This window comes from Bison bison, unplaced genomic scaffold, assembly GCF_000754665.1.
Source record: "Bison bison bison isolate TAMUID 2011002044 unplaced genomic scaffold, Bison_UMD1.0 scf7180017864155, whole genome shotgun sequence".
Lineage (NCBI taxonomy): Eukaryota > Metazoa > Chordata > Mammalia > Artiodactyla > Bovidae > Bison > Bison bison.
The window spans coordinates 1,871,443-1,896,654 of NW_011494727.1; the positions used below are offsets into that span (position 1 = coordinate 1,871,443).

Consider the following 25,212-nt stretch of genomic DNA (forward strand, 5'->3'; position numbering starts at 1 on the left):
TCTATTGAGATAATCATATGGCTTTTATTTTTCAATTTGTTAATGTGGTGTATTACATTGATTGATTTGCAGATATTGAAGAATCCTTGCATCCCTGGGATAAAGCCCACCTGGTCATGATGTATGATCTTTTAAATGTATTGTTGGATTCTGTTTGCTAGAATTTTGTTAAGGATTTTTGCATCTATGCTCATCAGTGGTATTGGCCTGTAGTTTTCTTTTTTTGTGGCATCTTTGTCAGGTTTTGGTATTAGGGTGATGGTGGCCTCATAGAATGAGTTTGGAAGTTTACCTTCCTCTGCAATTTTCTGCAGGAGTTTGAGTAGGATAGGTGTTAGCTCTTCTCTAAATTTTTGGTAGAATTCAGCTGTGAAGCCATCTGGACCTGGGCTTTTGTTTGATGGAAGATTTCTGATTACAGTTTCAATTTCTGTGCTTGTGATGGGTCTGTTAAGATTTTCTATTTCTTCCTGGTTCAGTTTTGGAAAGTTGTACTTTTCTAAGAATTTGTCCATTTCTTCCAAGTTGTCCATTTTATTGGCATATAGTTGCTGATAGTAGTCTCTTATGATCCTTTGTATTTCTATGTTGTCTGTTATGATCTCTCCATTTTCATTTCTAATTTTATTGATTTGATTTTTCTCCCTTTGTTTCTTGATGAGTCTGGCTAATGGTTTGTCAATTTTATTTATCTTCTCAAAGAACCAGCTTTTGGCTTTGTTGATTTTTGCTATGGTCTCTTTTGTTTCTTTTGCATTTATTTCTGCCCTAATTTTTAAGATCTTCCCTTCTACTAACCCTGGGGTTCTTCATTTCTTCTGTTTCTAGTTGCTTTAGGTGTAGAGTTAAGTTATTTATTTGACTTTTTTCTTGTTTCTTGAGGTATGCCTGTATTCCTATGAATCTTCCCCTTAGCACTGCTTTTTACAGTGTCCCACAGGTTTTGGGTTGTTGTGTTTTCATTTTCATTCATTTCTATGCATATTTTGATTTCTTCTGTGATTTGTTGGTTATTCAGCAGCGTGTTGTTCAGCCTCCATATGTTGGCTTTTTTAGTAGTGTTTCTCCTGTAATTGACAACTAATCTTACTGCATTGTGGTCAGAAAAGATGCTTGCAAGGATTTCAATTTATTTGAATTTACCAAGGCTAGATTTATGGCCCAGGATGTGATCTATCCTGGAGAAGGCTCCATGTGCACTTGAGAAAAAGGTGAAATTCATTGTTTTGGGGTGAAATGTCCTATAGATATCAATTAGGTCTAACTGGTCTATTGTATCATTTAAAGTTTGTTTCCTTGTTAATTTTCTGTTTAGTTGATCTATCCATAGGTGTGAATGGGGTATTAAAGTCTCCCACTATTATTGTGTTATTGTTAATTTCCCCTTTCATACTTGTTAGCATTTGCTTTATATATTGTGGTGCTCCTATGTTGGGTGCATATTTATTTATAATTGTTATATCTTATTGGATAAATCCTTTGATTATTATGTAGTGTCCTTCTTTGTCTCTTTTCACAGCCTTTGTTTTAAAGTCTATTTTATCTGATATGAGTATTGCTACGCCTGCTTTCTTTTGGTCTCTATTTGCGTGGAATATCTTTTTCCAGCCCTTTACTTTCCATCTGTATGTGTCCCCTGTTTTGAGGTGGGTCTCTTGTAGACAGCATATATAGGGGTCTTATTTTTGTATCCATTTAGGCAGTCTTTGTCTTTTGGTTGGGGCATTCAACCCATTTACATGTAAGGTAATTATTGATAAGTGTGATCCCATTGCCATTTACTTTATTGTTTTGGGTTCGAGTTTATACACCCTTTCTGTGTTTCCTGTGTAGAGAAGATCCTTTAGCATTTGTTGGAGAGCTGGTTTGGTGGTGCTAAATTCTCTCAGCTTTTGCTTGTCTGTAAAGCTTTTGATTTCTCCTTCATATTTGAATGAGATCCTCGCTGGGTACAGTAATCTGGGCTGTAGGTTATTTTCTTTCATCACTTTAAGTATGTCCTGCCATTCCCTCCTGGCCTGAAGAGTTTCTACTGAAAGATCAGCTGTTATCCTTATGGGAATCCCCTTGTGTGTTATTTGTTGTTTTTCCCTTGCTGCTTTTAATATTTATTCTTTGTGTTTGATCTTTGTTAATTTGATTAATATTGTCTTGGGGTGTTTTGCCTAGGGTTTATCCTGTTTGGGACTCTCTGGGTTTCTTGGACTTGGGTGATTATTTCCTCCCCCATTTTAGGGAAGTTTTCAACTATTATCTCCTCAAGTATTTTCTCATGGTCTTTCTTTTTGTCTTCTTCTGGGACTCCTATGATTCAAATGTTGGGGCATTTAACATTGTCCCAGAGGTCTCTGAGATTGTCCTCATTTCTTTTAATTCGTTTTTCTTTTTTCCTCTCTGCTTCATTTATTTCTACCATTCTATCTTCTACCTCACTTATCCCATCTTCTGCTTCTGTTATTCTACTGTTGGTTCCCTCCAGAGTGTTTTTTATGTCATTTATTGCATTATTCATTATATATTGACTCTTTTTTATTTCTTCTAGGTCCTTGTTAAACCTTTTGCATTGATCCTTGTCTCCAGGCTATTTATCTGTAACTCCATTTTGTTTCCAAGATTTTGGATCATTCTCACTATCATTATTCAGAATTCTTTATCAGGTAGATTCCCTGTCTCTTCCTCTTTTGTTTGGTTTGCTGGGCATTTATCCTGTTCCTTTACCTGCTGGGTATTTCTCTGCCTTTTCATCTTGTTTATATTGCTGTGTTTGGGGTGGCCTTTCTGTATTCTGGCAGTTTGTGGAGTTCTCTTTTCCTCGCTGTGGGTGGGGTTGGATGGGTGGCTTGTCAAGGTTTTCTGGTTAGGGAAGCTTGTGTCGGTGTTCTGGTGGGTGGAGCTGGATTTCTTCTCTCTGGAGTGCAATGAAGTGTCCAGTAATGAGTTATGAGATGTCAGTGGGTTTGGTGTGACTTTGGGCAGCCTGTATATTGAAGCTCAGGGCTATGTTCCTGTGTTGCTGGAGAATTTGCATGGTACGTCTTGCTCTGGAACTTGTTGGCCCTTGGGAGGTGCTTGGTTTCAGTGTAGGTACGGAGGTGTTTGATGAGCTCCTATTGATTAATGTTCCCTGGAGTCAGGAGTTCTCTGGTGTTCTCAGGATTTGGACTTAAGCCTCCTGCCTCTGGTTTTCAGTATTATTCTTACAGTAGCCTCAAGACTTCTCCATCTATACAGCACTGATGATAAAACATCTAGGTTAAAGATGAAAAGTTTCTCCACAGTGAGGGACACCCAGAGAGGTTCACAGAGTTACATGGAGAAGAGAAGAGGGAGGAGGGAGATAGAGGTGGCCAGGAGAAGAGGGAGAATCAAAAGGGGAGAGAGCAAGCTGGCCAGTAATCAGTTCCCTAAGTGGTCTCCACAGCCTGGAACACACAAAGAGATTCACAGAGTTGGGTAGAGAAGAGAAAGGGGAGGGAGGAGATGGAGGCGACCTGGTGGAGAAAAAGGAGAGTCCAAAGCAGGAGAGAGCAGTCAAGCCAGTAATCTTGCTCCCAAGTAAAAATGGGTACTGAAGGTTGGGTTCTTAAAGGTACAAAATTGATAACATATACCAAAAAGCAAACATTAAAAATCTAGATTAGAGGTTGGAGTCTCAAAAATATAATATTAAAGAAAAAAACAAAGTCAAAAAATTATAAAATATATATATATATGAAGTTTGCTTTAAAAAAATAGGGTCTTTTTTTTTTCAAAGTAATAGGTTATAAAAGTGAAAATTAAAGGAGTAATGGAGGACTTAAAAATAAAAAAATTTTTTTTTTTTTAATTTAAAGAATGATAATAGTAAAAATATATATAGGACTTTCTCTGGTGTTGTTGTGGACAGTGTGGGGTCAGTTCATTTTCAGATAGTTCCTTGATCTGGCTTATACTTCTCAAGGTCTATAGGCCCCTTCCTATGTAGTCAGTGCTAACTACAGGGTTTTAATCTATTGTACCTGTCACTCCCAAGGAGGGTCTCTCTGTTTTAGCTTCTTCTGTTTGCTGGTCTCTTCAGTGTCTAATTTCCGCCCTGGCACAGCGGGGCAGTGGTGGACACTTTTGTAGGCTCACTTGTTCAGTCGTGCTGTGGCGAGGGAGGAACACTGCAAACAAATAACACTGGCGCGTCTAGCAGTGTCTCGGCCACACAGGGCCTGCCCCCGCTCACGGCGTGTGTGCTTTCCCTGTCTACACCGCTTAGGCTGTAGGTTGCTCTGCTGGGAACTGTCTGAGGCCGGCCCTGGGTTTCATGCACTTCCCAGATCTAAGCCACTGGGGTTCAGGTACTCGGGTAGTCCTCAGAAGCTCAGTCTGTTGGGACTGCGTTTTGTGCCCAGGTGCTTGGCGAGCGCGGTTGCTGCGACTTATTGCCTCCCCTGTCCCTGCTGCTCGGTTTTCTGGGTGCACCTTCCCAGGCGGATGTCCAGAATCCAGAGAAGTCTTGCTTAGCAATGAAGCGTGCTTGCAGTTTGGTAGAGGATGCCTCTCTCGGGCCGCAATTGCCCCCTTCCGGCTCTGGCTGCCCTCGCCTGCCTGTCTCCGGTGGGGGATGGCCCAGTCAACAGCCAGCTTGCTCTGCTCAGTCCTTTGTTCTATGAGCGGGCCTGCCAGGTGTCTTAGGTTAGGGCTTTTTGCAGGATAGCTGTCCCACATTCTGGTTTGCTATCTCAAGTTAGTTCCTTCAGATTGTCCTCGGGGCATTCAGGCCCCGTCCTTACTCTAAGCAATGCAGCCAGTGCCTCCCTGCCCAGCCCCTGCTTGCTAGTGGCGGATGCAGGTGTCTGCGCTGCTTCTCCACTGGGAGTTACCGTTGGGCACGTAATCTGTGGTTTTAATTATTTATTTATTTTTCCTCTCAGTTATGTTGCCTTCTGAGGTTCCAAGGCTCGCCACAGACTCGCCAGTCAGAGTGTTTTCTGGTGTTTGGAAACTTCTCTCTATTTTAAGACTCCCTTCCCGGGATGAATCTCCATCCCTACCTCTTTTGTCTCTCTTTTTATCTTTTATATTTTTTCCTACCTCCTTTCAAAGACAATGGGCTGCTTTTCCGGGTGCCTGATGTCCTCTGCCCACATTCAGAAGTTGTTTTGTGGAATTTACTCAGCATTGAAATGTTCTTTTGATGAATTTGTGGGGGAGAAAGTGGTCTCCCCATCCTATTCCTCCGCCATCTTAGGACCGCCCCCGATTTCAGTTTTTATTTATCTGGCTGGGCAGGGTCTTGGTTGTGGCATGCTGCATCTGTAGTTGATGCGTGTGGGATCCAGATCCTTGACCAGGGATCGAACCTGGGCCCCCTGCATTGGGAGCCTGACACAGACATCACTGGATTTGACCACAGAGATCTAGGGCATCTAGATAAAAAGATGAAGGTGGGTGTGAGGAAGCAGAAGCAGTGGTAGCGGATAATTCTTCACAAACCCAGTGATGTCTGTGTCGGGCTCTTCTGCCTAACATCTCTGGTGTTGGAGATGGCTGCCCATTCTTCCTTGAACCTCTGCCTTTAGAGGTGCTATTTAGAGGCGCTAGTTTCTCTGTTCCCGCCTCTGTGGATTCTGTCTTGGTCTTCTCTGGAAGGTCCTGGACTGTGTACTCTGAATTTTCGTGCCCTAGAGTCTTGTCCTTAGCTCTCTTCTTTGTGTTCTTTTGAACAAACTACCTAGTTTAAATGTAATGTATGTGCCATGAACCCCAAGGCTGTCTGTCCAGACCTCCCCCTGGTGTCTGCAGAGGTCCCATGGACATGTCCTAAGCAGAGCTCCTTCCTTCCCCTCTCCGCCCCACTGCTCTTTACCTCCACCTGCTCCTCCTCCTCTGTATCTATAGTACTGTCACACCCTTTTCCGAGCTCCACCTGCGGCACTCACCCTTCCATGACAGCTGAATACTCTCTCCTTTGTAAAGCTTTTCCAGTCAATTAAGGAGAAAAGAGCAATTGACTTGATAAATAGATAAAATGGATGGAAAGGAAACAGTGTTAGGCCGGATGATTCCAGTGGTCCTTTCTAGATCTAAAAGTCTGGGTTCTCCTGTCTTTTTCACTGGATTCAGTAACTGTGGTCCTCATGAGTGACCACAGAGGAATCCAGAGAAATGGAAAGAACAGAGAAGGGGGTTACTAATCAGCTCCCCTTGTCTTTCAGTTTTATGCGTGCGAGATGGTGCTTGAGGAAGAGGGCGTCTATGGAGGTGAGAGGAGATGGGTGTGAGTGGAAGGGGGAGGAAGTGTGGGAGAAGGCCCTGAGGGTTGCCCCCTGCCGTATCTCCTCCTTTACGCTCGCTGTCTCATTCCCATTGGCCTGGCAGGAGGAGGGTGTCCTTAGAGTGGGAAGAAGGACCCCAGCTTAGACCACGAGTGGGAGAGTATGGAAGGGATCCTGGGGGGTGTAGTTGGAAATCACCCCTGCTCTCTTCCTTCCCTCCCAAGACCCCCACAAGGACACCGTGTGCCTTCCCTCCTCTGTGTGCAACACAGACCTGGTCCCCAGTCCTTCCTGCAGGAAATCCTGCTCGGAATAAAGCCCAGCGCCCTCAGTGTGGCCTCCTGCACCTCCGCGGTCTGGCCCCTTCCTGCCCTTTAGACTCATCACGTGTGCTCCTCTCTCCTGAGTCACCGCCTTCCAGCCATGGGGACTTCACACATCTGTTCCCGTTGCCTAGAATATTCCTCACCCTACAGCTTCTTTGCTTACCTGAATCATACTTGAATTCTAAGCCTAAATGTCACTTCTTTAGGGAAGTCTTATATCCGTAGTTGGGGTTAGATCCTTGAGCTGTTTGCACTCTTAGGTTGCTGTTTCCTCTTTGGAGCCTGCAACTGGAATCCTGTTTGTCGGCTGTGCGCCCTCCCACTTGACTGTAAGCTGCAGAAGTTAGGAGCGTGTCCCCAGTGTCCCCTAGCCTAGTGCCTGTACGTGCGCAGCTTTCAGTCAGTGCTGTCAGATGATGCATAGATAAATAAGTGTTTCATCGGCACTCTTGGTCGGCACTCTAATGGAAACACATCACTTATCACATTGTATTACAGGCTGTTACACACGCACATCCTTTCCTTATCAGCCTGTGAGCCCCTTCCGGGCAGAGACTGTATCTGACTCATCTCTGAGCATCCCGTGCTTAGTGCAGTACCTGAGGCAGTGGGGCAGGCCCTCGGGAAGTCTCGCACGACTGCAGTGGGCCTTCCCTCTTCATGTGGAGCCTCGTGCCTTTGCCAGGAAGGCTGATGCTCTCTGTACCCACAGATGTGAGCTGTGATGAATGGGCCTTCTCTCTCTTGCCTCTTGATGTGGATCTGTTGAGCATGGAACTACCAGAGTTTTTTAGGGACTACTTCCTGGTGAGTGCAGGGCACTCGGGTCTTGGCATCAATGAGTGGGGACAAACATGGGGTCCTGTGGGCTATGGATTCAACCTTCTTCCAGCTCATCTCATGTATCATGAGTGATACTGATTTGGAGGTGGAATGCTGCTGACTGATGTTCACAAGGCTTCCTTTGGGGCCAATGAAAATGAACCTTCCGAAGCATTGCCGAGACCCTGCCCTTCTGCTCCGGGGCTTCTAGGCCTCGCCCCTTTCCAGATGAATCTGTCAGGTTGATCTATAGCTTTGTGGCCCACGTGGTCCCTGCAGGAAGGAGATCAGCGTTGGATCAACACTCTGGCGCAAGCTTTGCACCTCCTCAGCACCCTGTATGGACCCTTCCCCAACTGCTATGGAATTGGCAGGTGTGCCAAGGTGAGCAGTTCTGTTGCTCAGATGCCCATATTTCACCCATTTTCTGCCCACTAAGGATTATTCGAGGGCATCTGTGATGTGATGTATAGGCTTTTGTTGCCCCAGAAGAGGTCCCCAGAGCAGAGAACTCATGTGGCTAACAGAACAGCAGGACACCCCTGGGTAGCATTCCTAAATATTTGGGGGCAGTGAGATTCTTTCACTGCTGTGGGGAAGGATGGGGAGGGATGGGAACAGATGTTCCTTGGGGTCAAGGAGAAGGATTGCATGGAACGGGTTGGGTTCTATAAGTGTGGGGCTGCAGAAGGGACCTGGACTCAAGACTGAGGACGTGTTGGGCCCTAGCAGATGTCGTATGAACTGTGGAAGAGACTGGAAGAGGAGGAGGATGGTGAAACCAAGGGCCGAAGGCCAGAAATTGGACATATCTTTCTCCTGGACAGAGGTGAGCTGTGCTCAGCGCTCCTCTCTTCATGGACCCGAGAAGACATGGGAATATCGGAAATATAGCAGACACGGTGGCACAGTTGGAATCCTCCAGCGGTGGCTGTGAATGCCAGCATTGACCTGGGGGAGGGAGGGCGTGGGCACTTGGGCCCCACGGACACTGAGCTAACTGGGTGGTAGGCTGAGTCGAGGAAGACCCTCACGGTCGGGGATCTCGATTTCAGACGTGGACTTCGTGACGGCACTTTGCTCCCAGGTGGTTTACGAGGGCCTGGTGGATGACACCTTCCGCATCAAGTGTGGTAAGTGGCATCTCGGCGAGACAGGGGTGTGCTCGACTCCTTGGGCCTCCCCTGGGGAGGACTCAGAGTGAAGTGCTGGCTTCCAAATGGTTTGTTGTGGTTTTGTTGCAAAGTCCGACTCCTTTATGACCGCGTGGACTGTAGCCCACCAGACTTCTCTGTCTATGGGATTTCCCAAGCAAGAATTCTGGAGTGGGTTGCCATTTCCTCTTCTAGGGAATCCTCCTGGATCAGGGATCGAACCCGCATCTCCTGCACCAGCAGGTGGATTCTTTACCACTGAGCCACCACTGTGTGCTCAGTCATGTCCGACTCTTTGCAACCCCATGGGCTGTAGCCTGCCAGGCTCCTCTGTCCATGCAATTTTCCAGGCAAGGATACTGGAGTGGGTAGCCATTTCCTACTCCATGGGCCACCAGGGAAGTCCCCAGATAGTTTGGGGGACCTTTAACTCATTTTTTTTTGCCTTGTTTGTGGGATCTTAGTTGCCTGACCAGAGATCGAACCCAGGCCCTGGCAGTGGACCCAACCAGAGCTCTAACCACTGGACTGCCAGGGAAGTCCTGGGGACACCTTTCATGGCAGTTCAGGAAAGGGTGGGGAAGGAAGGCTCCTTGGAGATCCTCAGAGCTGTCCCCTCTGTTCTTAAAGGGAGTGTTGACTTTGGCCCGGAAATCACGTCCTCTGACAAGAGCCTGAAGGTGCTGCTCAATGCCGAGGACAAGGTGAGCACGCAGATGCCCGCAGACGATTTCCCGGGCTGCTGCCACCACGAGGCTGCGGGCCCCCGTGCTGGGAGGGGAGGCCGAGTCCCTGGAGGGAGGGCCATCCCGCCAGCTGAGAGGGCACCCCAGGGCACACAGCAGGGATCTGACACATCCTCATCGAAACCGGCTCAGCTTTCTCTGCTAGAACCGCTGAGCACGCGCCCTGTGCTGTCGCTGCGCGGAGGAGGCAGGAAGACGGGAGGTCTGAGTCTGTGCAGTCATCTGTTCCTGTCGCATTCCCCTCACAGGTGTTTAATGAGATCCGGAACGAGCACTTCTCCAATGTCTTCGGCTTCCTGAGCCAGAAGGCCCGGAACCTGCAGGCCCAGTATGATGTGAGGCTCCCACCTGGGGCCTCTGTCTGTTCCCTCGGTGGCTCCCCAGGCTGCTGCTGCTGACGCCCCTGATGCTACTATGGGGCGGGGGTTGTGGGGGGACCTGCGGGTGGGCAGTGGTCACTCCTGTGTGAGGGCAGAAGGCCTGACCTCTCCGGCATGTCCCCACAGCGCCGGAGAGGCATGGACATCAAGCAGATGAAGAACTTTGTGTCCCAGGAGCTCAAGGGGCTGAAACAGGAGCACCGCCTGCTGAGCCTCCGTATGTTTCAGCTTGAGGCCAGGGTGAGGGGAGGGCTGCAGAGGAGCTCTGCCTCTGGGAGGAGATCCCATTCATGTATCAAATAGTGCTTTTAAAAAAAAAAAAATTATTTTAATAATATCAGTGTTTCTGGTTGCTTTTTAAAAAAATTATTTATTTATTTGGCTGTACTGACCTTATTGCGGCATGTGGGATCTAGTTCCCTGACCAAGGGTCGAACCTGGGCTCCCCTGTGTTGGGAGTGTTAGCCACTGGTCCACCAAGGAAGTCCCGAATAGTGCTCTTATTTGCCCCGAAATGGGAAGAAGTGCTCCTGCACTTTGCCTGAAGAAGTTTTTATTCTCCTGAACAGTAAAGAGACCTCCTTCCAGAAACAGGAATGTGTCAGCTCCCCTTTTGTCCCGTCTGCAGATATCGGGGCCTGTGAATCCATCATGAAGAAGAAAACCAAGCAGGACTTCCAGGAGCTCATCAAGACTGAGCATGGTGACTTGGCTACCTCTCCTGCTTCCGCTTCCTGGACTCCCAGCCCCAGCCCACCCTGAAAAGATGCTCTTTGGCACTGTCCAATGCTGGCTCCTGCTAGAAGTTCTGGGGGCCCCTTAACCCACCCCAAAAAGGATGGAGAAAGAGATGGAGAGACAGATGCTCGTTAGCATAGATGGCAACAAGCTGAGCCACTCCCCCAGTAACAGGCTCTCCTCTGATTCCTTGCAGCGCTGCTGGAGGGGTTCAACATCCGGGAGAGCACCAGCTACATTGAAGAGCACATAGACCGGCAGGTGAGGCGGGGCGGCGCGGAGCAGGGAGCAGGGAGCGGTGGGGCCCAAGCAGAGGAAGAAGAGAGAACGCGTGTTACAAAACTCAAATTCCCCCTGACTCTTTCTTCCTGTGCAGGTGTCACCCATAGAAAGCCTCCGTCTTATGTGCCTTTTGTCCATCACGGAGAATGGTGAGTCCCAGGGACCATAGGTTGAAAAGCTGTACCTTAGGGACAGAAAAAGTCATTTTGAAAGAAAGAAATGTCCTAGCAGACAACATTCCCCTGTAATCTCATGGATTCTATCCCCTGTAATAAAGCAGGTTTTTGTTTGGGGTGAAACATCCCCAGGTCATTAAGGTGATTTATTGTTCCAGCCCTAAGGAGGTCTGCATCTCGTCCTCTTCTCTGCAATAAGGCCTGTCCCATCGTAGGACTGTCAAGGGCAGAGCTGAGCAGCATGTCTCTCATTATTCCATCTGGCCTCCTACCCTCAACACGATTTCATAATCAAGATACAGTTCAGGAAAAACCAATTTCATAAGCATTTTAGAAGCTCGGATTCTGCAGCTTTTCATGGCAAATTGTTCTGAGTTTTGAAGTCTTCCAGTTTACAAATATTTTTAAAATTTGTTTATTTTTGGCTGCACTGGGTCTTTGTTGCCGCAGGGTGCTCTTGTTGTGGCACACGGGCTTACTTGCTTCACAGCGTGTGCCCCCTGCATTGGCAGGTGCGTTCCTAACCACTGGACCACCAGCGAAGTCTCAGCAAATATTCTTTAAGGTTGCTTTTACCCAAAGAAGTCATTTGCTTATTCTAAATCCCCTTTATTGTAGTTGGAAGCCCATTTCCTCTTACATCTAAGAGTTCCCTGTTGCACTTTGGGAACCCATGTGGACACTTCTCCCATTCCTCACTTGCTGTTAAGCAATTCCTGGGAGGACTGGCCCCTAGCCAGGGAAACACACACAGGAAGGCCCTTCTCCCTGTGCTTGCATTCCCCTCCCCGACCCCCATGGATGAAATTGGCATTTGTCAGTATCCCTTCTCCAGGGCTCTTTCTTGGAACCCTCAGATCCAGGCTTTATCTTTCAAAAAGCAGGCTTCAGTTGAGGAGTCAATTTAGAATTGACTACACAGGATGCAAAGTTAATATCAAGTCCAACTCCTTCCTTCTCACTCAGTTCAGTTCGGTTGTGCAGTCATGTCCGACTCTTTGTGACCCCATGAATCGCAGCACGGCAGGCCTCCCTGTCCATCACCAACTCCTGGAGTTCACCCAAACTCATGCCAATAGAGTCAGTGATGCCATCCAGCCATCTCATCCTCTGTCATTCCCTTCTCCTCCTGCCCCCAGTCCCTCCCAGTATCAGGGTCTTTTCCAGTGAGTCAGCTCTTCTCATGAGGTGGCCAAAGTATTGGAGTTTCAGCTTCAGCATCAGTCCTTCCAATGAACACCCAAGACTGATCTCCTTTAGGATGGACTGGTTGGATCTCCTTGCAGTCCAAGGGACTCTCAAGAGTCTTCTCCCCACAGTTCAAAAGCATCAATTCTGCAGTGCTCAGCTTTCTTCACAGTCCAACTCTCACATCCATACATGACCACTGGAAAAACCATAGCCTTGACTATATGGACTTTTGTTGGCAAAGTAATGTCTCTGCTTTTGAATATGCTATCTAGGTTGGTCATAACTTTCCTTCCAAGGAGTAAGCATCTTTTAATTTCATGGATGCAATCACCACCTGCAGTGATTTTGGAGCCTAAAAAAATAAAGTCTGACACTGTTTCCACTGTTTTCCCCATCTATTTCCCATGAAGTGATGGGACCGGATGCCATGATCTTAGTTTTCTGAATGTTGAGCTTTAAGCCAACTTTTTCACTCTCTATTTTCACTTTCATCAAGAGGCTTTTTAGTTCCTCTTCACTTTCTGCCAGAAGGGTGGTGTCATCTGCATATCTGAGGTGATTAATATTTCTCCCGGCAATCTTGATTCCAGCTTGTGCTTCTTCCAGTCCAGCGTTTCTCATGATGTACTCTGCATATAAGTTAAACAAGCAGGGTGACAATATACAGCCTTGACGTACTCCTTTTCCTACTTGGAACCAGTCTGTTGTTCCATGTCCAGTTCTAACTGTTGCTTCCTGACCTGTATACAGATTTCTCAAGAGGCAGGTCAGGTGGTCTGGTATTCCCATCTCTTTCAGAATTTTCCACAGTTTATTGTGATCCACACAATCAAAGGCTTTGGCATAGTCAATAAAGCAGAAATAGATGTTTTTCTGGAACTCTCTTGCTTTTTCCATGATCCAGAGGATGTTGGCAATTTGATCTCTGGTTCCTCTGCCTTTTCTAAAACCAGCTTGAACATCCTTCTCATTAGGGTTTGTGTTTTTTTCCTGCGGGGAGGAGGGTTTGTTGATTGGTGGGTTTGGCTGTACACGTTAGGACACCTCAACTGGCTCCTGAACCTTTACCTTTCTTACCCTCAGGTTTGATCCCCAAGGATTACCGATCCCTGAAAACCCAGTACCTGCAGGTAAGGCCAGGAGAATGTGTTCTTGAGGGAATTCGATGGACATTTTTGAAAGAGTTGAAGAAGAAATAGCCCCTTTCCGGTCCTGGTTACCCTTCTGTTCCCATGCAGCCTCCCTCCCAGCACAGACACCCTTCCCACTGCCCTCATTTCACTCTGCTCCCCGCTTTATGTGGCTAGTGCGGGAGGGAATTTGAACAGTTCAGCTGTTGGAACCAGTGGTGAGTTCTTGGCCTTGGACTCTCACTTCAGCTCCTTATGAGGCATCTATACAGCTTTCCTTCCAGGTCCTTCTGAAGTCCTGCCTCCTCTGTGAAGCCTTCCCCACCTCCTCCCATCCATAATTTTCTGTGTTCTTTAATTGTTTCGTGCTGCTTTTATTGTCTGTTTGGTATTTGGTTATTTCCGATGTGACTTCCCCAGCACAGCACTGTAAAGCAGTTATCCCCCAACTGAAAAAAAAAAAAAATTCTTCCCCACAAACAAGTGTGGGCTTCTCAGGACACAGAACACATAATCCTCCTCTCGCCCACCTCCGTATCACCTCACAGGGCTAGGCCCTTGGTGGATGCTTGGTAGAGAGCTGAATTGCATTTTGTTCAGAGCTATGGCCCCGAGCACCTGCTGACCTTCTCCAACCTGCGGCGAGCTGGGCTCCTAACAGAGCAGGCCCCGGGAGACACCCTCACGGCCGTGGAGAGTAAAGTGAGCAAGCTGGTGACGGACAAGGCTGCAGGTGAGCAGGGAGCGCAGGTAGCCCCTTCTGCCCCCACTGGCCCTTGGTGCCTCTTCTCTCAACAGGCGGAGCATGCTGGCCAAGGAGAGAATGAGCTGAGGGAGGAGAAGGCAATTCCTTACTGTCACTGCCCTTACCGCCACTCCTCCTGCTTTCCCGTTAGAACAGCTTCCAGTTAGTAAACACTGATGTGCTAAGCCTTTTAGATACACTTTTTCGTGTAATCCTCCCAAACCTTCTCCATGGTAAGTTGTATTATCTCCATTTTACACATGTGGAAACCGAGGCAGAGGGAGGTTAAGTGACTTGTTCAGGGCCCCTCAGTCAGTCAGGTTTGACTCCAAAGGCCACACTCTTAACCAGTAAACTGTAGCTCACCCTGTAGATTGCATTTAGTAGAGGGTTGGTGCCCTATAGAAGGAGGAAGACTGTGGGTGGGGAGAGAAAGGTCGTGCATGTCTTGATGGGTTTCAGGGAACTGTAGGTGATCTGCTTTGAGGAGGGTCTTCAGGTGTGACAGGTCCTGCTCTTTGAGGAGAGGCGGTCCTGTCACTTCCTGAATGGTATCACCCACGGCAGCATAAATTTAATCCATAAACCTTAGATAAAACCCAGCACAGATTTCTTTCCCAGGAAAGATTACTGATGCCTTCAGTTCCCTGGCCAAGAGAAGCAATTTCCGAGCCATCAGTAAGAAGCTGAATTTGGTATGTGGATCAGGAGTGGCTAGGGGAGGCAGTGGGTTCAGTCCTTTGTGGAGTACTTTGAGCCCACAAAACCCTTTCTGTTACTTTGTTTTTATAAAGATCCTTTTGTTTGGGAACTTCCCTGGTGGTTCAGTGGTTCAGACTCCATGCTTCTAAAGCAGAGGTGTGGGTTCAGTCCCTGGTCAGAGAGCTAAGTTCCCACATGCTACCAAAATGCAGCCAAAAACTAAAAATTAAAGGAAGAAGATTCTTTTGTTTGGTAGCATTATAGCATGAGTTTAATTTAATAATGAGACAAGACACAAAGGTTCATTCATTTAGTAAACATGTAACACATACCTGTGAGTATCAGAGAATGTGCCAAGTGCCGCTTCAGTGACAGGCGTGTCCCATGTCGCTGCTGGAGGGTCACAAAGGGGCACTCTTGCCAGGGCACACGGGCCCTCATTCAGCAGAACTGGCAGGTACTGAACAGCTTCCATCTTTGATTATGGAGTCTTTCCCCGCCCCCGCAAGGCTATTGCTGCTTCTCCCTTTAGTTGAAGTAAGAACTGCTCTTAGGGGTACACCACTTTTCTCTGACTCGGTAAAGGACTGGAAGGCCGAGTTGCCATTCGCCTCCTGTGTTCCCCTTTACCCTCCAGATCCCACGCGTGGATGGCGAGTATGACCTGAAAGTGCCGCGTGACATGGCGTACGTGTTCAGCGGTGCGTACGTGCCCCTCAGCTGCCGAATCATCGAGCAGGTGAGAACGTGGCCCCCTCCCATTCACACTTCATGCTCTCTGCTTTCTCTTCGTCCCTGGCCTGGCCCAGCTTGTAACTACCCGAGCAGCTAGCAAGAAACGTGACAGTCTGGCTGCCGCTGGACTTGAAACTAGCGCTTGTGCCTTCCCAGGTGCTGGAGCGGCGGGGCTGGCAGGGCCTGGACGAAGTGGTGCGGCTGCTCAACTGCAGTGAGCTGGCCTTCACAGGTGCATGGCCTTCCTTGCCCAGTGGGGGCGGGTGAGACAAGGGGAGGGCGCGAGGCACCACCCAGTACGAGCCTGCGTGGCCAGTGAAGAGCCGAGGCTGGTCCGGTCTTTGCAGACATGACCAAGGACGACAAGGCCTCCAGCGAGTCCCTGCGCCTCATCTTGGTGGTGTTCTTGGGTGGCTGCACGTTCTCTGAGATCTCAGCCCTCCGGTTCCTGGGCAGAGAGAAAGGTGAGAACAGGCCTCCATGGGATCTGGGGGGCCAAGGGCAGAGACCTCAGAAAGGCTTCTTTACAGGCCTCTGGGTACCACCTGCTGCCATCTTGCTGGGGGCCGAACAGCAGGGAGCCCTGTTCCACCCAGCATGGCAAGTTGCTGGGCCCGAGAGTGTGGTGCTGGTGCACCTGTGACTACAGACTGGTGCTCTGACCCAGCCCGGCTGTGGAACTGGAGGGGCCCCACATGGCTGGTGTCGGGGGCTCAAATCTGCCCTCGGTCACGTTTCGTGGCGCTTTTACTCCTTAGGGTACAGGTTCATTTTTCTGACGACAGCAGTCACCAACAGTGCCCGCCTCATGGAGGCCATGAGCGAGGTGAAAGCCTGAAATTTTCCCTGCCAGTGTTGATGTCTTCCCTGGACGTGTTCCTCAGTGGGATGCAGGAGTCTGACTCGCAGCTGCTAAGAAGATGTCTACCAACCACCCTCCTAAGAGCTGGGGGGCAGGGAACTCACTTGGGATCTAGAGAACCTGAGGAGAGAGTTCACCTCCTGCCCCCAGGATGTTTTTTTTTGTTCATGAAGTACAGCCCCTGCTAATAAGATAAGGAGGATCTTTTTCTAAATCCTCTTTGAGTATCACTGTAAATAAAGCCTCTACTCTCAACGTATTATGTTTAGTTCTGGACAGGCACTTCCACAGTTTATCGGGGGGAGGTAGAGGGGGCTTTATATAGCAGCTTCGTGTGCTCCACGGCTGGGACTGGGTAGTTTCTCTGGGCCTGTTCTGTTTCTTCCTTGAAACTTGCCCTGTAATTCACTTTCCTCAATCATAAAACAGGGATTAGATGATCAGTAAGCACCCTTCCAATTCTAAAATTCTGTGACTCATTGTATTTTAGGAAAAATGAGTTTGCTGTTGTTTCAACATAAGGAGGCACTTGAATTTTAAGCCTTCGGTTTCTTATTGCAGAAGGAAAGATTGTGTCCCCCTTTAGAGCAGTTTTAGGCACTGTGCTCCTCTAAAGGCCACTAGTGCCCCTGTAAGTGCTAATTCTAAGGGCCTCTCTTTCCCTTCACCCTTTGAAAATGGTGAACTCTAACCACCATCTATTAGTGGTTGTCTTCTAACTTGATCTCACTGTTAATCCGCTTTTCCTTCTTGTAAGGCTTCCATGATAATTTTGTCCTCCTGAGTCTCCTAGGCTGTATTTCCATCTCTCTTGTTTCCTCTGTCTGTGGATCCTCCTTTGTTGCCATCTCCTTCACTGTCTTTTGTTGTTATCCGCTTGCCCATCCCAAGCTTTTGTCTCACTGCTGAACTTCACGCTATTATTTCCAACATGACCATTCCATGGGCAGTTGAAATTCAGCACATCTAAAATAAACTCTCAAGCTGAGCTTCATGTCTCCACGTGGGGCCCCTAAACCTGCCCCTCTTCCTGTTTCCCTAATTGACATTCTCATCATCTGCCCTAGTTTTGTTCATGCAAGAAATTATATCCTTGACCTTAGATTTTTTTTTTCTTTTTATCCACCACATTCAGCTGGTCCCCCTACCTATTATTTCTAAATGCTTCTAGATCATTTCTCTTCACCATCCCCATGGCAGATGTACTTGTTTTGACCCGGGCTTTTTGCAAAACTGTCCCTTCCATTTACTTCGCCTCCAGTCTGTTCCCCAGTCCACAGTGCTGCCACTTCTTAAAAGAAAGATCCAGGTACTTCCCTGGTGGTCCAGTGGTTAAGAGTCCGCCCTGCAATGCAGGGGATACAGGTTCAATCCTTGGTCAGGGAACCAAGATCCTACATACCTCAGAGCAACTAAATGCGCATAACTAGAGTTATGCCAGAATGAAAGATCCCGTGTCTGTCAACTGAAACCCAACGCAGCCAAATAAATAAATATTAAAAAAAAAAAAAGAAGACCCAAACCTGTGTTGTTAGGTCATCAAAAGTATTCTTTCCACAGGAAAATGACAATGCTATGTTGAAATTCCAAGGAAAATGCATACCTCAAGTATCCAGCTAGAAGCTTGACAGTGTTACACCAAACTAGTGTGCAAGATCAAAGACACTGCTGACAGGACTGTTAGTTTGTAAAAAGAATTACACAGTCAGAAAAACAAACTATGGCCAAGTGAATAAACGGTGGCAGTGCATTGCACTTAAATTCTAGGACAGTGCAGTTCACTAGGACTATAATATGATCCTTCTGTATATATACATTTCAAAGCATTTTACATGCTGAGTATAAGCCCTGAATTATCTTCCAACGGTTCTATGACTTTGTTAGCTTCAGAACTAGTGTAAAGCACATGATAGCAAAATGGTCTTATCTCTGGAAACTTATAACCCTGGCCACCTGTCTGAAGATCACAAGTTTTTGATGCTTTCTGGAAAACTCTCAACTTGATCAACAAAGAGAGCAAGAGTGGTGCCTGTAGGCCACACAGTGGTGCGAATGTTTGGCGCACGGCTAACAAGTTAAAGGACGCTGAAAACGGCAGTGAAGTTCTTCTGAAAGTGAAAAAAAAGTCATGAAGGTTAAGCAAACAAGCATCCTTTACTTTTCTTTCAGGGAAAAGGCAAATGAAGAGAATTCACAGACACCACTGTTGGCCAATAAACATGGGGGAAATGTGCAATTTCCGTTATTACCAAGCAAGCAACTATTCTTATCAAGCAAAGCAATGTCACAATGACAGCAGTACTCCATGCTGCTGAGTTTAAGGAAGGTATTCTTCCAGCGAGGATGCCTTGGTGGTGAGGGCAAATTAATAAATACAACCTGTCTGAAGAGGGAGCATAAAGTAATTACACTTCTAGGAACTAACCCTAAGAAAGAATGCAAGATGCTGAGATTGAGGTATGAAAACATTTATTTATACAAATGACACCTAAATATTCATCAACTGTAAAAGTTGAATTTCATGAATCTACACGACCATATATTACACAACCATGAAAAAGTGATATGTAAGCATTAAGTGCTTCCCTGGTGGCTCAGATAGTAAAGAATCTGCCTTCAATGCTGGAGAACTGGGTTCGATCCCTGAGCTGGGAAGATCCCCTGGAGGAGGGCATGGAAACCCACTACAGTATTCTTGCCTGGAGAATCCCTACAGACAGAGGAGCCTAGCAGGCTACATTCCATGTGGTAGCAGAAAGTCGGACACACTCAAGTGAGCACAGCACACAGCTGCAAGCAACTTTGTCGAGTTTTGAGTCTTTAATTTTTCACGGGACAATTATATAAACCCATGTAGTTTTAAAGAAAACCACGATCCAGGTAATCTCATTTATATACCAATCGTTACCTGGGAAATCACAAACCTTTTAGAGATACTTCCTTCTGTAGAACGGCGGTGTTTACCTAGCAGGATGGTTGGGCTTCCCAGGTGGTTCAGTGGTAACGGATCCGCCTGCCAGTGCTGGAGAGGCAGGTTGGATCCCATGGACAGAGAAGCCTGGCAGGCCACAGTCCATTGGGGTCGCAGAGTCGTACACTACTTAGCGACTGCTGCTGCTGCTAAGTCGCTTCAGTCATGTCCGACTCTGGGCGACCCCATAGACGGCAGCCCACCAGGCTCCCCCGTCCCTGGGATTCTCCAGGCAAGAACACTGGAGTGGGTTGCCATTTCCTTCTCCAATGAACAACAAAAGCAGGATGGTTGAGAAGATTAAATGAGATCACTAGAAAAGCACCGGCCGGAGAGCAAGGTCCAACGTCCCTCCCTCTCCCCTTTAGGTCCTGCTTTCCTCTATCTGGGGAAACGGCCACCAAAGCTCGGTCTTCAGGACTGCTGCCTGAAAGAGCGAGGGAAAGATATTAAGGCGCCAGGCTTTTCTGTGACTCCTGCTCTCGTCACCCGGCCGGCCGAGGGCGGCAAGGCGTTTTAAACGCACCAAGCCAGGGAGACCGGGAGACTCGGCGGTCTCTAGGCAGAGACGCGCCCTTTGAAAACCGCGCCCTGTGCGCAGGCCCCCCCGCCCCAAACCGCGGCGCGCCGGTGGGCGGGGTGAGGGCGGGGCTTCTCGAGGAGCGACGGGACGGGGCACCAATCGCGGGGCTTATACCGCCTCCGGTTCGGTTTGAAATTCTGCCGAGGGCTAACGGCTCGCGCAGCTGCGAGCTGGAGACGCCGCTGGTGCTTGCCGGGGGTTGCTGCGATCGGCCCGCGTGGAGAAGGTCGGGGGCCTAGACGCCCGCCCGCTTGGAGCGTCCATCATGAGGAGAAGGTGCATGTGGGGGGCGTCGAGGGGGCGCGGGAGGGAGCGACTCCCCTTCTGGGTGCGGGGCGGTGCGGGGTCCGAGGGGCCACCCTCCACCCGGGGTCGGGGCGTCCTGTCAGCCGCGCCCGAGTGAGGCCGGGAGCGGCCGGGCTCCGCTGGGAAGCTGTGAGCCAGGGCGAGGGCCGCGGGCCGCTGGCGGCGGGGAGGCCAGACCTGACGCACCCTTTCCCCGGCGGCCTCCGGCCCCCGCAGGTCCAGCCGCCCCGAGTGGGCCGAGCGCAGGGGCCCGGGATCAGCGGCGAGGTGGGGAGGGCGGTCGGGCCCGCGGCGTCGGAGCTGGAGTCCGGGAGCCCCACCCTCTCCGCCCGCCTAGCGTCTCAGGTGCTGCTTATTGGAACCGACGGCTTGTTTTATGTATGTCCTGAGTTTTTTGTGGTTAGGGTTTCAATAAAGCTGTCAAGTTTTAAATTTAGCGTTGCATTTCAGTGTCTCAGGGTTGCAGTGTTAATACTTTACTCGAATTGGAAACATAGCTTGGTTTTCTTGCAAGTTCAGAAAACTCCCAATTAAGGAATACTTGTCCGGTCGTTTTAGCAACTTTTCAGGCATTGAGGGAGAAGGGGGGTGGGCGGGAAGGGGTGTCCGAATTGAAATTGCGACCAGACTCATCACTCCGCCTCTTACCGGCCTTGTAACTTTGGGCAATGGTGTTGAATGTCAGTTTGCTCATCACTAAAATGAAAACAATGCCAGGGCTAGGATTTTTGTGTTAAAAGTGATACAGATGTTAACCTTATTTTCTGAAAGTAGTGAATGAACCATTGTGATAATTCATTATTAAATAATTCGTAGTTATTGGTCAAACTGGTTAATGTATGGCTTTGTAAGGCTCTTCCTTCCATGGTTACTGATTCTGAAGGTTCTTTTTCAAATACTTGTCCTTGGGAGAATGGGAATGGAGTACAAATCACTGGTACCACTGGAAGACAAATGTTGGGTGTCAGGTTGTGGATGACAAATAACTTCTTATTTAAAAGAGAGCACAGGTAAGCTGCTCTGTGTTTCAGCTAATGACACATTCTGAAGACTGGTAAAATTTTAAATGACATTTTACAGAAGACTCTTACTCCCCAGTCCATTAGCAGTTTTTGGATTGTTCAGGCATCTACTGCTTTCAAGAAAGTGAATGATGGGGAAGGAAAAGTTATCAATTAACTTTGGTTCCAGCCTGACAGATCTAACAACTGGAATTACTATGCTAACAAAACCAGAATTTCAGGTAATCTGGTTTCAAGTATTCATATTTAAAGAAGACTATGAGAAATACGCCTGAAAAATATGGTTATCAGAATGGTCACTGAATTAACTATTGGCTTGATTTCTGAAGCAGATTGTACAGAGGAGCTTAACAAGCTTTTCTAGAGGGCTATTTAGAAAAAAAAAATAGGAGGTAGATAAGTGGAACGCTGCCAGAAGGTAGGAAATCATTTAAAGGGCCATTTAGGATATCTTCTGGGGTAGTGACTTAAGAGTCTCCAGACTGGAAAAATTGGCCCCTTTCAACCTCTGTATTCTTGAATGATATTCTTGTAAGCACCCTCAGTTTTTCAAATGATGTAGTATAAGAAAAAAAATCTCAAATTTGCACCTTTTCAGGAATTACCTGAATCCAATTAGCAAGGCAGTACATAATTGTACCATGATAATTTTTTTTACATTTTTTATGCTTTTAATTTACTTTTAAAGTTTTATTGAAATACAATTGATTTACAATGTTGTGTTAATTTCTGCTGTATAGCAAAGTGATTCAGTTATAAATATATTCCTTTCCATTATGGTTTATTCCCAGGGTATTGAATATAGTTCTGTGTGCTATATAATTTGAATCTGCTAATCCCAAACTCCCAATCCTTCCTTCTCCCTTGGCAGCCGCAAATAGGTTCTCTATATCTTTGAGTCTGTCGTGTGTCACATTTTAGATTCTTGATGCTGCTGCTAAGTCGCTTCAGTCATGTCCGACTCTGTGCGGCCCCATAGACGGCAGCCCACCAGGCTCCCCTGTCCCTGGGATTCTCCAGGCAAGAACACTGGAGTGGGCTGCCATTTCCTTCTCCAGTGCATGAAAGTGAAAAGTGAAAGTGAAGTCGCTCAGTCGTTTCCGACTCTTAGCGACCCCATGGCCTGCAGCCTACCAGGCTCCTCCATCCATGGGATTTTCCAGGCTGGAGTGGGGTGCCACTGCCTTCTCCGAGATTCTTGATAGCATGTGGTATTTGTCTGTCTTTCTGATTTACTTCACTTATGATAATCTCTCTAGGTCCATTTGTGTTGCTGCAAATGGCATTATTTTCTTTCTTATGGCTGAGTAATATTCCATTGTATATATAGACAATGTGTATATATATATATACACACACACATATATATATATGTATATAATATATATACACACCACATCTTCTTTATCCATTCGTCTGTTGATGGACATTTAGGTTGTTTCCCACTATTGTAAATAGCAGTGCTGTGAACACTAGGGATGCATGTATTTTCAAATTATAGTTTAGTCTGGGTATGTGCCCAGGAGTAGAATTGCTGGATCATATGGCAACTCCATTTTTTTTTTTTTTTTTGAGGAACCTCCAAACTGTTCTCCATAGAGGCAGCACCAACTTACATTCCCTCCAGTGGGGTAGGAGGGTTCTCTTCACATCTTCTCCAGCGTTTGTTGTTTGTAGACTTTTAATGATGGCTGTTCTGACCAGTTATGAGGTGGTACCTCATTATGGTTTTGATTTGCATTTCTCTACTAATTAGTGATGCTGAGAATCTTTTCATGTGCCTACTGGCCATCTGTATGTCTTCTTTGGGTAAATGTCTATTAAGGTCTTCTGTGCATTTTTTGATTGGGTTGTTCCTCTTTTTTTTATTGTTGTATGAGCTGTTTGTGTATTTTGGAGATTAAGCCCTTGTCTGTCACATCATTTGCAAATATTTTCTCCCATTCTGTAGGTTTTCTTTTCATTTTTATTTTATTAATTAATTTTTGGCTGTGCTGGGTCTTTGTGGCTGTTTCTCTAGTTGCGGTGTACACAGTGCCTGGACTTCTTATTGCAGTGTCTTCTCTTGTTGCAGAGCACAGGCTCTAGAGTATGAGCTCAGTGGTGGTGACGCATAGGCTTAGTTGCCCCAGGCATGTGGAATCTTCCCAGAGCAGGAATTGAACCCATGTCTCCTGCATTGGCAGGCAGATTCTTAACCACTGGACCACCAAGGAAGTCCCAGTAAATTCTTTTAAACACTCTTTATTATGTGTGTTATTGATATTGCCATCTGGTATAGGCAGCTAGTATCTGTGCAAAAGCTTTTCTGCAACTAGAACAGGAAACCTTTACATTGGGATTTCTTGGCTAGAAAAATGTCTTGGAAATAAGTATATTAAAACTATGGAGAAACTGATGTTCCTGGAGATCTAGGCTGGTGATTTAGAAACCCTGAATATGCTGTAACAGAGAGGGGGCCAGTGAGAGCCTCTAGCCTCATTTCTTGCACAGAAGAGCTTCAGTGACTTGTTCCAGGCCTCCTGGCTGACTGGTAGCAAAGCACATCCAGAGTTTAACTGTAGCAGATACTGCCAACAGTCTCAAGGTGGTGTACTAATTCACTCCAACCAGTAGTGTGTAAAAGTTCTGGCTTTTCTATATACTCATCAACACTGATCAGGGGTTAATATCCAAAATATATAAAGAATGTACACAACTCAACATTAAGAAAACAAACACCCTTAACTAAAAATGGGTAGAAGATCTGAATAGACATTTTTCCAAGGAAGACATACAGATGGTCAACGGGCACATGAAAAGATGCTTAACATCACTAATCAAAAGGGAAATGCAGATCAGAACCACAATGAAATATTCACCTCACAACTGTCAGAATCACTTTTATTAAAGATAACAGATAACATGAATTGGCAAGGATACTGGGAAAAGGGAACCCTTGTGCACTGTTGGTGGGGATGTAAATGGAGTAGCCACTATGGAAAAACAGTTGGCGATCTCTCAAAAAATTAAATATAGAACTATCAGGGACTTCCCTGGCCGTCCAGTGGTTAAGAATCTGCCTTGCAATTCAGGGGATGTGGGTTTGATTCCTGGTCAGGGAACTGAGATCCCATATGCCACAATGAAAAGATCCTGCAGGCAGCAATGAAGATCCCACAGCAACACAGACCCAGTGCAGCCAAATTAAAAAAAAGAAAAATACAAACTTCCAGTTACAAAATAAATGAGTTACAGGTATGAGATGGATAGTGTGCAGAATGTAGTCAAGAATTAGGTAATATCTTGTATGGTGACCTATTGTAGCTAGACTTATTCTGGTGATAAGTTTGAAATGTATAGAAATGTGTTCACTAATATTCACTCTGTGCTCTAGCAGCAACTAACATAGTGCTAGAGCCAGACATCCTGGAATGTGAAGTCAGGTGGGCCTTAGAAAGCATCACTACGAACAAAGCTAGTGGAGGTGATGGAATTCCAGTAGATGGTGATGGAATTCCAGATTCCAGTAGTCCTGAAAGATGATGCTTTGAAAGTGCTGCACTCAATATGCCAGCAAATTTGGAAAACTCAGCAGTGGCCACAGGACTGGAAAAGGTCAGTTTTCATTCCAATCCCAAAGAAAGGCAATGCCAAAGAATGCTCAAACTACCGCACAATTGCACTCATCTCACTAGTAAAGTAATGCTAGTAAAGTAATGCTCAAAATTCTCCAAGCCAGGTTTCAGCAATACGTGAACCGTGAACTACCCGATGTTCAAGCTGGTTTTAGAAAAGGCAGAGGAACCAGAGATCAAATTGCCAACATCCACTGGATCATGGGAAAAGCCAGAGAGTTCCAGAAAAACATCTATTTCTGCTTTGTTGACTATGCCAAAGCCTTTGACTGTGTGGATCACAATAAACTGTGGAAAATTCTGAAAGAGATGGGAATACCAGACCACCTGACCTGCCTCTTGAGAAATCTGTATGCAGGTCAGGAAGCAACAGTTAGAACCGGACATGGAACAACAGACTGGTTCCAAATAGGAAAAGGAGTACGTCAAGGCTGTATATTGTCACCCTGCTTATTTAACTTATATGCAGAGTACATCAT

General features: G+C 46.9%; 2 protein-coding genes across 6 annotated transcripts in view; both read left to right on the top strand.

Moving 5' to 3' along the window:
- VPS33B (vacuolar protein sorting 33 homolog B (yeast)) overlaps positions 1 to 16,493 on the top strand; it is a 25,694-nt gene extending 9,201 nt beyond the window's left edge. Inside the window, exons 6-23 of one of the 2 annotated variants that reach the window (XM_010841048.1) lie at positions 6,186 to 6,231; positions 7,284 to 7,378; positions 7,673 to 7,777; positions 8,126 to 8,222; positions 8,449 to 8,526; positions 9,178 to 9,251; positions 9,542 to 9,628; positions 9,800 to 9,890; positions 10,302 to 10,376; positions 10,608 to 10,672; positions 10,788 to 10,842; positions 13,144 to 13,190; positions 13,791 to 13,923; positions 14,557 to 14,630; positions 15,275 to 15,376; positions 15,529 to 15,604; positions 15,720 to 15,836; positions 16,131 to 16,493. In XM_010841048.1, coding sequence (XP_010839350.1) covers positions 6,186 to 6,231; positions 7,284 to 7,378; positions 7,673 to 7,777; positions 8,126 to 8,222; positions 8,449 to 8,526; positions 9,178 to 9,251; positions 9,542 to 9,628; positions 9,800 to 9,890; positions 10,302 to 10,376; positions 10,608 to 10,672; positions 10,788 to 10,842; positions 13,144 to 13,190; positions 13,791 to 13,923; positions 14,557 to 14,630; positions 15,275 to 15,376; positions 15,529 to 15,604; positions 15,720 to 15,836; positions 16,131 to 16,210 — 1,497 coding nt within the window. In that variant the 3' untranslated portion in view covers positions 16,211 to 16,493. The remainder of the gene's footprint in view (positions 1 to 6,185; positions 6,232 to 7,283; positions 7,379 to 7,672; positions 7,778 to 8,125; positions 8,223 to 8,448; positions 8,527 to 9,177; positions 9,252 to 9,541; positions 9,629 to 9,799; positions 9,891 to 10,301; positions 10,377 to 10,607; positions 10,673 to 10,787; positions 10,843 to 13,143; positions 13,191 to 13,790; positions 13,924 to 14,556; positions 14,631 to 15,274; positions 15,377 to 15,528; positions 15,605 to 15,719; positions 15,837 to 16,130) is intronic. The other variant, XM_010841047.1, reaches the window with a different exon arrangement.
- A 3,450-nt stretch (positions 16,494 to 19,943) lies between these two features.
- The window catches only part of PRC1 (protein regulator of cytokinesis 1), a 23,020-nt gene continuing 17,751 nt past the window's right edge, over positions 19,944 to 25,212 (top strand). For all 4 annotated transcript variants that reach the window (XM_010841051.1, XM_010841050.1, XM_010841052.1 and 1 more), the window contains exon 1: positions 19,944 to 20,064. In XM_010841051.1, coding sequence (XP_010839353.1) covers positions 20,054 to 20,064 — 11 coding nt within the window. In that variant the 5' untranslated portion in view covers positions 19,944 to 20,053. The remainder of the gene's footprint in view (positions 20,065 to 25,212) is intronic.